Here is a 17,391-nt window from a genome sequence, read left to right as displayed (position 1 = left end):
ATCTGAACTTAGCCAGGAATGGCAAAAATTAAAGATTAAATTTGTTATATATGTTAAAAAAAAAAGAAAACCCAAATCCTTATTTTTGAGCAGACACCATTGGAAAAACCACAGAAATATACACAGAGACAAAATGTTCAGTAGAACAATTTCCCTTAAGGACTAGTCAACACGGGGGATGGTGCTCAGCAAGGCCTGGGAATCAGAGAGCATAAATAAGTTTGTGAGACAGCTAAGAAAGAGCAGCTGGGGGTCCCTTCCAGACGCTGCCACGAAGAGCACTCCAAGGGGAGGCGACTGCTTATTCCACAAGACTTCCTGTCCCGCCGATTACCCCAACTCTTCCACAAACTCTCCTCCTTTAGGCCACCTGCCAAGAGTTATCAAAGCTCCCTCCTTTTAAAATGATTCTCCCTTTGTTTACTGTTACAGAGGAGGCCAGCAGAGAGCTGCTGCAGCCTCTTTTTAAGTCGTACTTCCTCACAAGCAGGGCTCCTTGGGCTGTCATTTTCTCCAGTCTTGGTGTAGTGGTTAGGAGCACCAACTTCTAATCTGGCAAGCCAGGTTTGATTTCCCACTCTTCCTCCACATGCAGCCAGCTGGGTGACCTTGGGCTCCCCACGGCACTGATAAAACCGTTCTGACCGGGCAGTGATATCAGGGCTCTCTCGGCCTCCCCTCCCTCACAGGGTGTCTGTCGTGGGGAGAGGAAAGGGCAGGCGACTGTAAGATGCTTTGAGACTCATTCTGGTGTCACCGGCAAGTGCTGCTGGGCCCCACCCATTTTAGACCTAGAGATAGCCAGTGAGCACATCCCTCTGTCTCAAACACGTCCACTTTGATCAGGTCTAGAGAATCCACACAAAAATTTCAATGACATGGCTTGGCCCTTGATGGCACCCAAGTTTGCCAACCTCCCGGTGAGGGTCTAAGCTATCCGGGTATTATATCTGAGTGCAACCGCAGAGATCAGTTTCTCTGGAGAAAATGGCTCTTTGGAGGGGTAGTCTATGGTGCCCTCCGCAAACCCAGCCTTCCTCCCATCCCCAGGTATTTCCTAACCCAGAGCTGGCAACTCCATGCATCAAAGCAATCCCACATGCCACTGTCCTTAATATGGTTGCCTTCCTCCAAGGGGAGGCTGGAGTCTCCCAGAATGATATCCAGTCTCTAGACGACGGCAATCAGTTCCCTGGGAGGAGATGGCTGCTTTGTGGGGCAGAGTCTTGGCATGAAATCTCTGCTGAGATCCTTCCTCTCCCCAACACCTGCCTTGCCCAGGCTCTGCTCCCTGATCTCCAGGGGTACCCCAAGCCAGGGTTGGCAACTCTAGTACTTATTTTTATTTTATTTATTTATAATTGGATTTATATAACGGCCACGCCCAGAACTGGCTCGCAGCGGTTAGCCAGGGCTACAGCAAACTGGGGTCCAGTGAAATTCAGTAAGAGTTAAAAGATATATGGGCCAACCATTGGTTGACTTCCCTCAAAACATCTCCAGGCCTTTGGCTGGGGTGTCTCCCTTTGCTGTGTCTGGACCTGGAGATGTCCCCATCTCCCGCAACTGATCTTCAGCCCAGAGAGATTAGTTTCCTCTGGAGAAAACGGCTGCTTTGAATGGTGACCTCTATGGTATTATATCTCACCCTCCCCTCAACAACCCCCCCCCCTCTCCCTAAGCAACAGCCCTCCCCAAATCTACAGGAATTACCCAACCCAGAATTCGCTCCTTTAATTGCTTGGAATGTTATTTATAGTCTGCTTTAGTCACTTGGCCTCAGATCTGACTGGAAACCCAAACTGGAAATCTTATTCTGTGTTTTCCATGGTAGAAGGTTCACACCGTTCCTTTTTTCACTTATTTTGCATTTCTGAAAAAGTTGATTCGGTATTCTTCTTATATTGAATGCATTTTAATTACTGTGGCACTTGCTGTGCTTTTGGATGAGTGTTTGCTGTGTAAAAGGGAGAGATCAAAAACGAAAGAGTGCCTTTAGAGAGAAAGGGAGGGGAAAAATCCAGTCCTGCATCTATCTATACAGGGATCAATGTCCAATTACAAGCAAAGAGCCAGGTTTGTAAAGAGGAAAGGGGAGGGGGAATCACCTTTGGGGTCTTTATTACTTGGAACACAAGCACCCCAGTGAGGTCACCCCACAATGACACAGACAACACATGATGAAGCAACACCCTAAATATTCTGCACGGCAAACTGTCATCTTGCATTCTTCACATGAGCATGTCTTGATGGATATCCTACAACATTTTGGCTGTGCTGGAGGCAACAGATCTAGTTCTAATTAATCACCAATTAATAGAAAGCTTAGGATGTATTTCTGCTTAATTATAAATATAGCTTCTCATTAAGAAGGGCTTAATTAATCAATTTTTTGAAATAAAAAAAATCCTCAGAGCTGTGAATCAGTTCCCCACACAGCAAGCCAAAATGACTAACCGAACTGTGAAAGCTGAAATGTTAAATAATCCTTCCTGCCTGGGAGAGACAACATGGAAAATGTGCAACGCACGCCCAGAACACACACCCGCGTGCAGATGGCGCAGCCGTTGGAGCTGGCACCGGGAGAGGATGGTGGGACTTCTTTGGGAATCAACAGCACTTGCAATTGGCATAAACCGAATCAGACGACACAGACGAGGAGGCGGGAGGCAAGCTTCTTCTCTGCAATGGCAAGCCGGGGCGGAACAATACCCAGTCGGCTTGGAAGGCCCCAACCCTGCATGAACTGAGGGCGCCACGTTTAAGGGGGGGCCTGGAGATCTCCTGGAATTACAGGGCACCTCCAGATCAATCCCCCAGGAGAAAACGGCAGCTTCGGAGGGCACTTCCATGGCACAGTGCCCTGCTGACATCCCTCTTTCTCCCAAACCTCAACCTTCCCAGGTTCCATCCCCCCAATTTCAGGAATTTCCCAACCCGGAGTTGGCACTGCTAACCATGCTGGATCAGGCCAATGGTCCATCTAATCCCGCTTCCTGGGCAGTCAGGTGCAACCACAATGCCCACCAGTGGAACCCACAGGTCCTTCGGACCAGCCTCCTGGCCTGTGGCAGGGAGACTCCTCTGCCTCTGAACTCGGAAGCCCCACCATGTGGTAACAGGACACAGCCAATGAGTGGAGTTTCCAACCTCCAGGTGCTGCCTGGAGGTCTCCCACAATTACAACTGAGCCTCGGGCAACAGAGAAAAGCTCCCCTGGAGGAAACGGCTGCTCTGGAGGGCAGGCTCCATGACATTATAGAGCAACTAGGGGCAAAGCTCGTTGGACCCAGAAATGCATTGGGCATGTGCCACACGTGTGCCACCCTGTAGCTTTTGTGGGTGCTGACTCTTCCCCCACCCTGTTTCCTGCTGGATCTTGAGATCCAACATGTTGGAGGAAATTGAACAATAGGAGACTCTAATCTCAAGAGACCAGATTGATCTCCATGTGCAGCCAGCTGGGCTGCCAACTCTCACTACGTCCTACGTGTGCTACTAGTGAAAACCACTTCTGGGAGCCGCCTACCAAGGGGGGAATACAAGTGGGCCTAGTGCATTTTCTGCATGACCTTTGCATACGCCCTCAAGAAGCCCCAGAATTCATCCCTGCTGCATGACAGCATTTCATGGCATGGGCTCAGTGAGGAACATTCCTCCAGAAGAAGCGGGCCTCTCAGATCGTCAACCAGGAAAGGTTACAGGCTGCTCCCAGTTGGAATCTGTTCCACAGACTGGAAGACACCCAGCCACCATGAGCAGACGGTGCTGGAGATGTCATCCCTGGATCATTAACAGCCTCTTCCTCCTCCTCATTACAATGTCTTGGAACTGCTGATCTCGGCAGGATCCTTTGACTTGGGAGTGCATCCTGAGCCTGACATTAATAAGAAGATCCCACAGCGAACTACAAAAGCCATCCAGTGGCCATTTCGTAGGGGCCTTTTTTCAACCGCAAAGGTATCTCGTGCTCATTGTCTGATTGTCAGCACTAAAACTAGGAATGCATAAAGCCACTGCCAGCTGTTTCCAAGGGCGAGTGCCCAAAGATTACAAAACATGAGTCCAGTAGCATCTTTAAGACCAACAAAGATTTATTCAAGGCGTGAGCTTTTGAGTGCAAGCACTCTTCCTCAGACAATGGAACTACAATCATACGAGTACCGATATAAGCCAGAGGTAAATAAGTGGCAAACTAGTTAACCGTGTCATAACTTCCAAATTATGCAGTATATTTCTTTCCTTAAAAAGCTAATCAGTCTTCAGGGTTCAGTTGTAGTTCACAAACAATTGGAGAAATAAAAAATATCAAGGTTAGTAATTAATGGCAGTGAGCTTTCGAGTGCATGCACACTTCCTCAGACAATGGAACTACGATCATACGAGTACCGATATAAGCCAGAGGTAAATTCGTTGCTAGCAGCTACGAGGCCAACCACTTGCCCACTAGACCCATGTCCATCGTGGCTCCTAAAAACAACAGACAGAAGAATAGGAGCCCCCCTCCGGGAAATAATCAACCTCTCCCTCTCAACAGGAGAATTCCTGGAGGGATTAAAAGAGGCCGTGGTACGCCCGTTGCTCAAAAAACCATCCTTGGCCTGACAACTATCGTCCCATTTCACATCTAGCATTTCTGGGGAAGTTAGTTGAAAGGGCTGCTGCGGACCAAATATCAGCATTCCTGGAAGAAACTTCAGCCCTTGGGCCATTTCAGTCGGCCTTCCGGCCTGGACGTGAGGTAGAGGCAGCACTAGTTGCCCTGACAGATGACCTCCGATGCCAGCTAGACCGAGGAGGGTCAGCGCTGCTCATACTATTAGACCTGTCAGCAGCATTCGACACAGTAGATCATGAGCTCCTAGCTCACTGCCTAGCCTATGCCGGGATATGGGGAACAGCCCTTAAATGTCTGATTTCCTTCCTCCGGGGTCACAGACAGAGGGTAGCGATAGGAGCAGTCCTCTCTCCTATTCTATTTAACATCTTCATGCGCCCTCTTGCTCAGCTGGTGCGGAAGTTTGGGCTGGGTGGCCACCCATATGCGGATGACACCCAGCTCTTCCTCCTGACAGGGCAAGCAACTAATCTCTTTTAATTATTTATTTTTACAACTGGGATAGTGTCTGCCATTAATTACTAATCATGACCTTTTTATTTCATTTCTCCAGTGCTTTTATGCACTACAACTGAACTAAAAGATTGATTTGCTTTTTAAGCCAAGAATTATCACACTGCATAACTTGGAAGTTATGACACAGTTAGCTAATCTGCTACTAACTTACTTTTGCCTTCTACCTGCACTCTTATGATGATGGTTCCCTTGTCTGAGGGAGAGTGAATGCACTGGAAAGCTCATGTCTTGTTGGCCCTTAAGATGCTATTGGGACTCAAGTGTTGTTATGCTACTTCAGACCAAAATGGCTACCCTCTTGAATCTGTCCCAAGGATAGTGTGGGTTTGATGAAGCCTCTGCTGTCATGGATGAAGCGTTATCTGTGCCTAGCCCACGTATACTGGAATGGTGAATATGATCCTTAAATTGCCACACAAGCCATGCAAACCCACCATGACCCTGTCAGGCACGAGATCAAAATGGCTGTAAGCTCAACATTTTCACAAATCCTCTAAAATCGAAATATATAAACCAGAATTCAAAGAGCCAAAGGCTTGCCATTTGACCACTCACAGTGCATAACCCTCTGCTCTTGGCCTCGATCTCTTGCCCTGGAGATATTGAGGAATGGGATAAAAGAATAGCCACAAGATGCCCTCCATAGTGACGCTCTAAGAATATCCCCAAGTCTCTGTGGTCTTTAGCAAAAATTCCTAAAGCATCACGTGGAAGTGATGTCACATCCTCCCTCTTCTCAGGCAGGGCCCTCAAAATTCACCAGCATTTTCCAAGCCGGTGCTAGTTCTGGCCTGCTGGGGGGGGCTTGATCAGCACACCCTCGTATCACAAATGGTTTTTGAATACCTGTTTACTTTTTAAAAAACAGTCTGTCACTGGGCATGGGGAACTCTTTAAGAAACACAAAAAACTTCAAAGCCCTCCTGGGCTCATGGGGGTCTTTGGATCAAGAACGTCATCTCACACTGGGCTTAAACAAAGGCCACTGATCTTCATTACTAAATCAACATTGGCCTGGAAATCTTAAATAACCAACCATGTGTCCCGTTTTACCTGTCTGTTGAATAGTAAAGAGAAACAGGAGCCTGACCAAGGCAAGATGAAGGTTGAGAAATGAATGGGGCAAAAGGAAAAGGATCTTGAATGGCTGAATAACCCCGACCCTTTTTGTGTGTGGTGTCATCAGGGGGAATTTAATGAAATCACACAAAACATAAAATAGGTGAAGTGCACATTTTAAGAATTAGATAAAATGCGGGATGATTTCACAGAACAGGCACAGCATGCAATTCACAGTCAGTTGTTACCGTGTAGAAAACTGAACCAGCATTGACATATACTGCAAATTTACAAAGCGTGTTATCAAATGCAATTCCTGTTACGCAATTCCAAGGGAATGCAGGGGTGGCCAGATTGTGGTTCTCCAGATGTCCGTGGACTACAATCACCATGACCCCCTGTGGCCACTCCTTAGACCAATGGTAGTCAAACTGTGGCCCTCCAGATGCCCATGGACTACAATTGCCATGAGCCCCTGCCAGCATTCGCTGGCAGGGGCTCCTGGGAATTGTAGCCCATGGGCATCTGGAGGGCCACAGTTTGACCACCCCTGCCTTAGACTTTTTGTTAAACAGGTGCGAGAGAACTGACCTTCCAGATTATTTCTTCTTTCCTTCCTATACAAACACTTACAACAGAATGCGTTGCCCAGGCAAGTCCTGGCTCTTAACCACCTTGGCGCCTGCCAAGAGATATTCTCCTGTTTCCTATTATTTCAGGAAATTCGCCCCGACGAAGCTGTACGCAAAATGCACGAGGGTTTATTCAATCAGTAAAGGTTCTTTTCCTTTGGTCGCATTCGCTGCGGCTGCTTCTGCATCCTTCTCCCGAAGAGAGCCAGAAGTCGGTGTGCACGTGTCCGCGCCACAAGAAGAGGCCGGCCGTGCTTCCCTCTGCCGCCCCCACCGCAGGCCAGCTGGAAGGTTTCCCGTTTCCTCTGGCCGCATGGTCAACAGGGCTCGTCCAGCGTGATCGAGGGCCGTAGCGGCACTAATGGGTTTCTAATCATTCCTTACGCCTCCGATCCCGCGAGCCCCGGCGGCTGCACTCACCTTGTTCGAGCGGCTGGCTTTTGGTCGAAGTCGGTTTGATCTTGAGGGCCTCCCTCACGGACATGTCGCAGCAGGAGCCTTTGTTAGTATCTTGGTCACTGTCGGCCTGATCGCTGTCCCCGTGCCCGCTGTCTCTCAAGCTGGCGCGTTCCGGGTCCTTGAACGTGGAGCTACTGAAATAGGCACCGGGGAGAAGAAAGAGGAGAGAGACAGAGAGAGAGAGAGGGAGAGAGATGTGAAAGTTGCAGCCACTTCCCCTCCGTTGGAATTGTAGTCTCTGGCCAAGCAATTTTGACAAGAATGCAAATTGGGAAGCCGAGAAAGTTATTTAATAGGGCCTTACCTTTGAACAAACTGCTGCCTGCTGCCCATGTAATTGGGCTCTGCGGGAAAATTGTCTGTCTGTGAAAGAAAAGGAAAAAAAAATACATCGAGTTGTACACTGGACAAATCTCCTGCGGAGCAACAAGATTTCCTAGAGGAGGAACGATTAATAATTCAAAAAAAAAGAAGAAAGAAAGAAAGAAAAACAAGGCAAGCCCCCTCCCTTAATCTTCAAATTTGTACGTTTTAATTAAACTGGAAAATGCTGGCATGTAATTATGCACTCGGAACAATTAAGTGATCCTGGTCCACAAATTACCTGCTAAAACAAACAAGGAAGATTTACATAAGTGACGGGAAATGCGGCCTGCAATTAGCTATTTGGCAAGCTGACGGTAAACTGATAGTTTGGCAAATTCAGGACTGCCCAGGAGAATTTCTGGGGCCTTCTTAAAAACTCTCGAGAAATTATTTCTGCATACACTAAAACTGCACTCGAGTTGACTTTATGGATATGAACAGGAAAATAAGATGATGAAATATGATCATCCTAATTGATGGTCTGTTGTGGTAGTTTTCTCCATGCAGGATTCATTTTATTTATTGTTTTAAAATATTTCTTTCGGCCCTGCTTTCCTCTCCAAAGTGGGCCCAAAGTAGCTGACACGGCTCTCTTCCCGTCCATTTTATCCTCTTACCAACCCAGTAAGAAAATTAGGCTGAAAGTGAGTGGCCAACGCAAGGTCACCCAGGGAGCTTCCGTGGAACGAGTGGAGAATCTCATAGAATCATAGAACTTTAGAGTTGGAAGGGACCTCCTGGGTCATCTAGTCCAACCCCCTGCACTATGCAGGACACTCACAACCCTCTCGCTCCTCCACTGTCACCTGCCACCCCCTTGAACCTTCACAGCATCAGCCTCTCTGTCAGATGGCTCTCCAGCCTCTGCATAAAAATTTCCGAAGATCGAGAACCCACCACCTCCCGAGGAAGCCTGTTCCACTGAGAAACCGCTCTCACTGTCAGGAACTTCTTTCTGATGTTTAGACGGAATTTCTTTTGCATTAATTTCATCCCATTGGTTCTGGTCCACCCCCCCCCCCGGGGCAAGTAAGAACAACTCTGCTCAATCCTCTACATCAGCGGTCCACAACCTTCTTCGAGTTGTGGACCGCTTCCAAGGGGTGGGAGGGAGGGTGACCCGGGGCCCCACGCATGCGTGGCAGCCCCCGCAAAAACGTGCATGTGCAGACCTGCCACGCATTCGCATTTGCGCCCGGCGGGACCATAAACGAGCATGCACAGCACTTTGATGCATACACGCACGTGCGGGTCTGCTGCGCACGTGTGTTTGCGCTCACAGTGGGGTGCAAACACGCATGTGCCGTGGCTAAGCGCACACAAACATGCACAAAATTGCCACCCGTGTGCATTTGCGGCACCACCGGACGCACGTGCGCATGCGCAGCAGGTCTGGGATCCGCGGCCCAGAGCTGGGCCTAATTTGAAGGCTTGTCCAAAAGTTTTTCCACAGTGGCCAGAGATTTCTGCCACAATACCACCTTCAACTGGAGTGTTATGTCTCGCTTTGAGTGCAAGGAGGGGGCAAGCAGAACAGCTGGATGTATTATGACCCTCATTCAAGCAAAGAAGACAGTCAACTGGCTCGTCATATCTATCCATTTTTGAAGATGCACTGACAGTATTTCTTAAACAAGGCCATACTGTTCCCTCTCCATGACAATGAAGAGAAAGACTGAGGGAGGAACACTCTCCCTGCCATCTTTACATGGGCAGGAAAGTTCTCGCTCCCAGCTCCATCAGAGGAGAGGGGGACTGCTACAAGTTTCTAGCCACAGCTGGAAGCTTATACTTCCAATTTTTGCCGATGGCCTGCACATGCACAGTCCCATGCATCGGACTGCACTGAAAACAAAACGATGATTACAACAACCAGCTTATGAAATCCCAGAATCTCACACACAATCATGGAGGAACTGCTCTGACACAACTTATTCATGTGCCTCTCACAGAGGAAGAATCAAGAGTGGAAACCAGAATTTGGGTGCATTAGAACAAACAGCTTTCAGAACATCAATTTACAGAGCAGCAACTATTTATTCAAACCGCTTTCCATCATGCTTAAAATGTTGAGCGATGTTGCTGAGAACTATGACTTCTTGGCATGGAAAACAAAGTTGCACTTACATATAACTATTCCTCATCAAATATCTTCTGTGCAGGGAAACATGGGGACTGCACATGAGCAGTGGGTAGGCTTTTACAGCTAAGAGATAGAAAACCCTTTCCCTCCAAAGAGTCTAGCAAAACTCCAATAAGTTGTACTTTCTGAGATGGAACTAATCGTAATTCAATTCACCAGGAGTCTTAGTCAGAGACATGTCACCAGGGCTGATTCTGCACTTACTTTGTTTATCCCATTGTCAATCCTGTTGAATTCAGATTGATTTGAACTCGGGTCTTCCCCCCCCCCATTGAAACAGAAAGGTGTTCTGCACATGATTAGGGGAGTTCAGAAGGGGGGGGAGCCAAGCACAGCTTCTTTCTTTCTTTTCTTGAAAGGGGGGGGGGGGGAAGGAGCCAAGCAGAGCGGGAGCCTCTTTCTTTTTTTGGAGGGGGGGGAAGAGGATCAAAGAAGGCAGAGGAGGGAGAAAAAAAATCCAAGACTGACAGAAGTTGAGAGAAATTAGGGGCTTCACCTTTAAGGCAAGCTTGTCACATGGGCAGTTTTGGCCAATCAGGGAATCTCCACCATGGAGCAGAGCCCAGATTCAAAACAGCCTGCTTTTTCAATCCGATTCTTAAAATATTGAGGGTTAAAAGCACTCTAAGATATCACACGATAAAGGTAGGGTCATGCCAGATCAATCATGCTTGTTGCAGAAGGAAAATTTAAATCACTCAAAATCAAAACGAAAATCACATTCTATGTAGACGTCAGGGACTGAATCGACCTGGGATTGGAATAAAAGCTCCGTGCAGTTTACACCCAGGACAAGAGCATAACGACTGAACAAAGGGTCCTTCAAATCTGCCAACAGTAACCAGTCATCGGAAAAAGGGAATATATGGCAAGCATTTATTTATTCTCTTAGATTTTAATACAGGAGTTAAACAATAACTGGGTAAATATCCAAAAATACCCTGGGTGTGCTAGGTAACCAGAGGGTATGACTATGTACTGGAAACCTCTAAAATCTTGCAGTGTTGAGGATGAACTGAAACATGAAAATAAACATCCTTCAAATCAATAATGATAAAATGACAACTTTTAATAGCTGTAAAATCAAAGGGATGGACATCATGTGGGACTTTGAAATAGGTTCAAAAATTAATTTATGAGGTCTAAAATGGGCCTATCTCCCCCACCTTTTGAATACTAGGAATAACTGGGAGAAAAAAAAGTCTTCAGTGCCTGAGATCCCCCAACCTCTTCTATGACACCCTTATCAATCAAGGAGCTCAAAGCCTGAGCAAGAAACAAAACTGCTTGACTGGACCCCCTTAAATGTGAAAAAAGGAGAGATAGATTTAAGTTCTAAACTTCCACTGCATTTATCGATGGACAAAACTCACTCGTCTGAGGTAACAACCTCCCAAGTTGAAACAAACTGAGTCAGCCTGTCCCTGAAATGAACAGGAACTGGCAATGATCCTAAGCAGAATGATGTCTTCTGGGATAAAGATGTCTCCCTGGAGGTGGGCAGCTGCTGATTCAATCTAAGTTTATTAGAGCCCTGATGCATATGGTAACCCTAATGCTTATTCATAAAATACTGAGACCCCACTTTGATACAGATGCCAAGGCTGTCTCATAGACCTGTGCTTAAATTTGGCCATGGGCACACGCGAGACTCCTAATGATTTAGCTGTCTGCCTATTCTTCTTTATCGGGATCAGCATTTTGTCCACCTTGTAAGAAAAAAGACTGGGACTCTCAAAAGGTAAGTTCTCAACATTAAGCCTGGTGATCACAGGTGACACTGTTGGTCTCAATCAAGCATGACACCTGAGTATGATGGTGCTCATCTTGGCTTTTGCAGCTGAATCAATAGAAGGCCATCCAACTTTAATCTGATGCTTTGAAAATTTGATAGGTTCTGTGAACAGAACTTTAGTGAGTGGACAATAATCTTCCAGCAGGAGTTCGCAGAAAGGAAGAATCCTCTCCCACAAGAAGAGCTGATAACCCATCAGGATGGTTTCATAGTTAGCAATTTTGAGACCTACAGTTGCTGAAGAATATAACTGTCGTCCGAGAACATCCAGCTTCCTCCCCTCCTTGTCAGTTGGAGCAAAGTGGTAGGCTTGATGGTCCCTTGGTTGCATCAGCTCCATAAACAAAGAAGGATGGTGTCAAATTAGTTCTAAAACAGTTAAAAGGTTCCTTCTTAAGTTTATAAAAGGGATCTACAATTCTTGAGGCAGGCTGGAGAGATGTAGGCTTTTCCCACAGTTTATGTGTCATGTCTTCAATGTCCTCCACAATCAAGAAAGCAATAATCCCAAGAGACTCTGAATAAACACACTGGAAAATGTTGTCTTTCAGTTTGTGTCCCAAAGTAATGACTTATCTTGAATAACTTGGCCATCCAAACCATCTGTTCTTCAAGTAAACAGAGATCATCTGTAGGACCTTTACCATTCAGAGGACTTCATGCCGGGCTGCCGCCTGGTGTTTGGGCCGGGGCAGGGTGCCCCACCTCTTCCCGCTCCCCACAGGGGAGCATTTGGCCACTGTACCCATCTGCCCTGAATTTCTGCTCCCGCACAGCAGCCAGGGCATTGAGGTTCCACCATGCTTTGGGGTGGCGTGGGCCTTTTTAAAAATTATTTTTATTAATTTAACATTTGTTATTTTTAATTTTTTTAAAATAAAAATGTCCCAATCAGCTCAAATGCGCTGCACAGTGTGATGAAGCTGCCTAGGGCATTTTTCCCCTTCCAGGATGCTGTACTCGGGCACAGGTGGGGAGGAGCTGGGTCAGGATGGCTCAACTCTTCCACAGTGACACAGCCCAGGCCTTTGATGCCCAGGCAAAAAATGGAACACAAATTTTCATGTTCAAATTTTCAAAATGCTTAGCCATGGGGCAAATGAGAGCCTGAGTTGGGCCAGGCCTGGGATGGTCCCAGACTGGTGCCAACATCTTGTGGAAGCAGGAATTAGCCCCGCCACTGGGTGATCACTCTCCTACCCTCCCATCTGGGCTTGGATTCAATAGCTGCTTTCCCCCCTCTTATTGCAGGTACAGGAGAAAATGAACTGTGTGAGATGGTTGCTGATGGAGTACATGATGACACCCAATGAGGGTGATGATACAAGCTTGTGTCCCTGGGGCTTGCAAAGTTGTCCCCTCAAAGCTCCAGATCAGACTCAGGCAGAACGTGGCCCCCTGGAAGACATCTCTATCGCCATCGGAGATAAACAAGGGTTGAGATTTCAGGGTCCTGGGTTTCTTCTGCAAGGCTGGTGATGGGTCAGGAGTGTCAATGAAGGTATTTTGTTGGGGAACAGATTTTCCCTTGCCTTGCCTTGAGCCATCTTCACTGGAGGCTTAGCAGTAGCACAATGAGCTGAGGGGAGTAAAGCTGAGGCTGGATCCACTGAGACACCGATGGAGGAGATGAAGGCAAATGTGGCAATTCCAATGATGGAGAATTAGGAGCTCTCTCCGGAGCCCATTTGGATGGAGACCCCAAGGCTTTAAGAGCTTTCTCCCACAATGCTGCCTTAGGTTCTAACACTCTAGGACCTCTAGCTTTTGAGGTGAAGCACCAGCAGGCCTTTCATGTGGAAACGCTGCCCTTCACCTAGACAGAACAGACAAAGTCTGTGTCTGTCAGTTTGGTTTTTCTTCGCTCCACATCGAAAGCACTTCTTGAAAAGGACCTTCTAAGCCAGGGAGGACACTCGTAAGCCAGCTTAGCTTCAACCATCTGTAGGACGTTCCTCTCACCAAAGCTGGAGACTCTAAAAGAGCCCTTTTCAACCTCATATTGACCATTTACTGGGTTTTTCCCCCGTTGTGAAGAGATTTGACCTGTAGAGCAACAGGGGCAGTGGGCTCCAGGGATTCCTAGTGATGTCAGCGGCCACCCAAATGTCAGAGAAAGGCCGCATAACCCCAGGGTCCTCCATAACCCTGGTTGAGAATCTCTGTTCTAAGAGTGTGACCTTCTCCTCCTGTGGCAAAAGAGGGTAAGGGGACCATGTGGTGCCTTGGTGGGGGGAAGCTTATGGCCCCATGGAGACTCTTAGCTGTAAAGACCTACCCGAGAACAGGCCTGTTCATCCACAGCCCCCATGCGTGCCTGCACAGAAGATTGATGATGAATACAAATTTGTCTAGGTCGTAATGCTTGGATGTATTTCCAAATGAAAAATATTTCCTTGCTTCCTTTGAGAAGTTTATCTGCGGCTCAGAACGTTCAAAGGGATCCTGAGCATGCCCCCGTGAAGTCGAACTCAGCATTCTTTATCTTTGCAGGTGCCGAATTATGCTCAATGAGGGAGAACCTTTCAGCGAACAGCTATGCAATTCACACAAAAGCGGAAAGTGCCTCTTTGCTTCCAGTTGAAACCTAACTCTTGGACACTAATCATAGCTCAGATGCAGCTGTATAGAAGCACCTGCAGAATTATTTTTAAGATTTCCAGAAAACCTGTCTAGTCCTTTTTTAAAAATGCCACCCATCTGCCAGAGAACTTGCTTCTCCATTTTATCTTCACAGTGACCCATCAAAGTGCGCTTCGGGGCAGTGTGGGCGCCTGAAAGTAGGCCCTAATCTGACCTCTGTACTACACTGACTGTGAATATGGGCAGTCCATCAAAGCCTTAGGAAAGGGATCCACAGCTCTTCCGAGCCTGCAAGTACCGCTGGAGTTATGACACAGGATAGTGGCCACAGCTACAAAATGGCTGCCACAAGAAGCGGAACGAAGCACAAAATGGCTTTTTGTCACTTACCTTCAATTACACAGTGAAGAACCTTCTGATGTTGTGGCAGTTGTTGCTGAAAGAGTGTTTGCAAAAATCTGCACCATCTGTCAAATGTCTAATCTGGTCCCTCCCAAAAGCCCTCTCTGGTCCCACCCACTTGATGGGTGCCAGGAAAGGTGTTGTGTTTGTAGAGAACAGCCTTTCTCAACTTTTTTATTGTCAAAAAAGCCCTGAAATCTTCTTCAGGCTTTGAGAAACCCCAGAAGTGGCGCCATCATGCAGAATATGGTTGGGAAGCAGAGCTGTGGTCATGCGTACCTGGTGCCCCTCCCCTTCCCACCCACTCCAAGCCCCTCATTGGTCATTTTGGGAGGGTGGGGGCAGACAGACATGACCATATATGTCCATAAGGTAAAGGTAAAGGTATCCCCTGTGCAAGCACCGAGTCATGCCTGACCCTTGGGGTGACGCCCTCTAGCGTTTTCATGGCAGACTCAATACGGGGTGGTTTGCCAGTGCCTTCCCCAGTCATGACCGTTTACCCCCCAGCAAGCTGGGTACTCATTTTACCGACCTCGGAAGGATGGAAGGCTGAGTCAACCTTGAGCCGGCTGCTGGGATTGAACTCCCAGCCTTATGGGCAAAGCTTTCAGACGGCTGCCTTACCACTCTGCGCCACAAGAGGCTCATATATGTCCATATCACCTGATTAATGTAAATGTAAATATAAATTCCCACAAGAGGCTCATATATGTCCATATCACCTGATTAATGTAAATGTAAATGTAAATGTAAATATAAATTCCCACCCATTCAGGAAACCCTTCCAGGCCCACCAAGAAAACCCAGGGTTTCACGAAACCCTGGTATAGACAGATCCACCTCCCAATATGCTAGCAATGAATGTGTACTGCTTCCCCCCCCCTCAGGGTGAAGCATTTAACTATGCAACACATACATATCCACACACAGACACCCCTGCAGTGAAGTGGTACAGTCCAGAAACAGTTCCATCTTGTTTGTTGTTGGAGCAAACATCAAAGCCTCAGGACCAGAGCATATTTTTGCAAGATAGAAAGAAATTACATAAAAAGACGAGAAGAGATGAGCCCTTGTTGTGCTGAAGGCAAGGGGATCTTAGAAGAAACCTTTCCAACCTTTTGGCCATGGCTTCAAGGAGCCCTGCAAGTGGTGACATGCTTCTTCAGAGAAGTGGGTGTGGAAGTAAGATGTGGGAGCCAGCCAGCCAGCCAGCCAGCCAGCCAATCAATCAATCAATCAATCAATCAATCAATCAATCAATCAATCAATCAATCATTTACAATTTTTCCATTGTGATGCCATGAGACATCACTGGAGCCCACTTCCCTGTTGTTCTGCAGGTCTACTCAAGTCAGCAGTCATCTGAACTTCTGGGAAAGGCCATGAAACCCCTGGGAAAGGCCTGCATGACCCCGGGGTTCCCCAGAACCCTGAGTGGGAGTCCCTGCCTTAGATTATGCCATTTTTGACAGCGAGTCATTTAAAAATATCTGAGAATCTCTCCCAATCTCCACAAGGGTGCCACGGATGGAAGGGCCTAGGGTGCATTTATTGAGAATTATTCTTTTAGACAGGAATCTGGGGAGAATTTAGAAAGTAACTAGATTAGCATGGCTTGCACCCAAGATTAAGAGAAGATTAACCAGCGATACTGATGATTCCGAAGTGTGCTATTCTTGGTCTTATATTTATGTATTCTATTGTGTATTTTATATTATTGCACATTGCCTATTTTATTGTATTTTTATTATTTGCAGGAAAGAGCCTCTTGTGGCGCAGAGTGGTAAGGCAGCTGTCTGCAAGCTCTGCCCATGAGGCTGGGAGTTCAATCCCAGCAGCCGGCTCAAGGTTGACTCAGCCTTCCATCCTTCCAAGATCAGTAAAACGAGTACCCAGCTTGCTGGGGGGGGGGGGTAAACGGTATTGACTGGGGAAGGTACTGGCAAACCACCCAGTACTGAGTCTGCCATGAAAATGCTGGAGGGCGTCACCTCTAGGCTCAGACATGACCCGGTGCTTGCACAGGGGATACCTTTACCTTTACCTACATTTTAAACCATCCCTGTATTTTCTATTTATATATTGCTGGTTGTAGACTTCAATGAAACATGGATGCCACCATTGGGATAAAACCTTCACGCCTAATGCCTGGACACTCCGTGCCAAAAATAACCTTTCGGGCTGCAGGTGGTACAACCCCCCAGTGGCTGGCTAGTATCCTTGCACATTTCGCAACTCCTCACTCTCAGCCTGTCGGTCCCCCCAAGTCACAAGCAAACACGGCCCAGTGATTTATGCTGCCAAGTCGAGCTTTTTCTTTCACACTTCCAAGAAAAGGCGGCTGCTCATGATGGATGGCGTCTGCGTTCAAGTTTTAAGCAAACTCTCTTCGTCTTTAGTAAGCTGGGAAACTCGAGGGGGGGGGCAATGCAAACAGCACAAAGAACTCATTTTTTTCATACTTTGTTTTTTACAATCAGATCTCTGCCAGTGAGGGACCCAGCCCCAGTTAAGTCCCACTTCATAGGCAATGTCTGGAAGTTTCTCCCACGGAGAGCAAAGGGCCTTTTCAGATTCAGGTAACTTGGGCTACCTTGTGCCTAAAGACTTTATGTATTTAGTTCTGGGGGTCCGTTTTAAATGGCAGTACAAAGCAAAGAGATTTCCTGTTAAAGCAATGTTATTTGCACATGATATGAAAAAGGATCGAAAATAATATATCAAAGAGGGCCCTTCCTTCTTGCAGCGTGGAAACTTTTTTAAAAATTAAAAGTCCTCTCAAAAAGTCCTTTGATATGCTCAGAAATGCACCTGC

At 47.1% G+C, this 17,391-nt stretch overlaps 1 protein-coding gene across 1 annotated transcript in view; it reads right to left on the bottom strand.

Moving 5' to 3' along the window:
• PCDH17 (protocadherin 17) overlaps positions 1–17,391 on the bottom strand; it is a 193,592-nt gene that overhangs the window by 101,731 nt on the left and 74,470 nt on the right. The window contains exons 2-3 of the mRNA XM_077344311.1: positions 7,589–7,647; positions 7,246–7,418 (exon numbers count right to left, since the gene is read on the bottom strand). Coding sequence (XP_077200426.1) covers positions 7,246–7,418; positions 7,589–7,647 — 232 coding nt within the window. The remainder of the gene's footprint in view (positions 1–7,245; positions 7,419–7,588; positions 7,648–17,391) is intronic.

Source organism: Paroedura picta, chromosome 6 (genome assembly GCF_049243985.1).
Source record: "Paroedura picta isolate Pp20150507F chromosome 6, Ppicta_v3.0, whole genome shotgun sequence".
Lineage (NCBI taxonomy): Eukaryota > Metazoa > Chordata > Lepidosauria > Squamata > Gekkonidae > Paroedura > Paroedura picta.
This window is presented reverse-complemented; position numbering and strand designations above follow the sequence as displayed.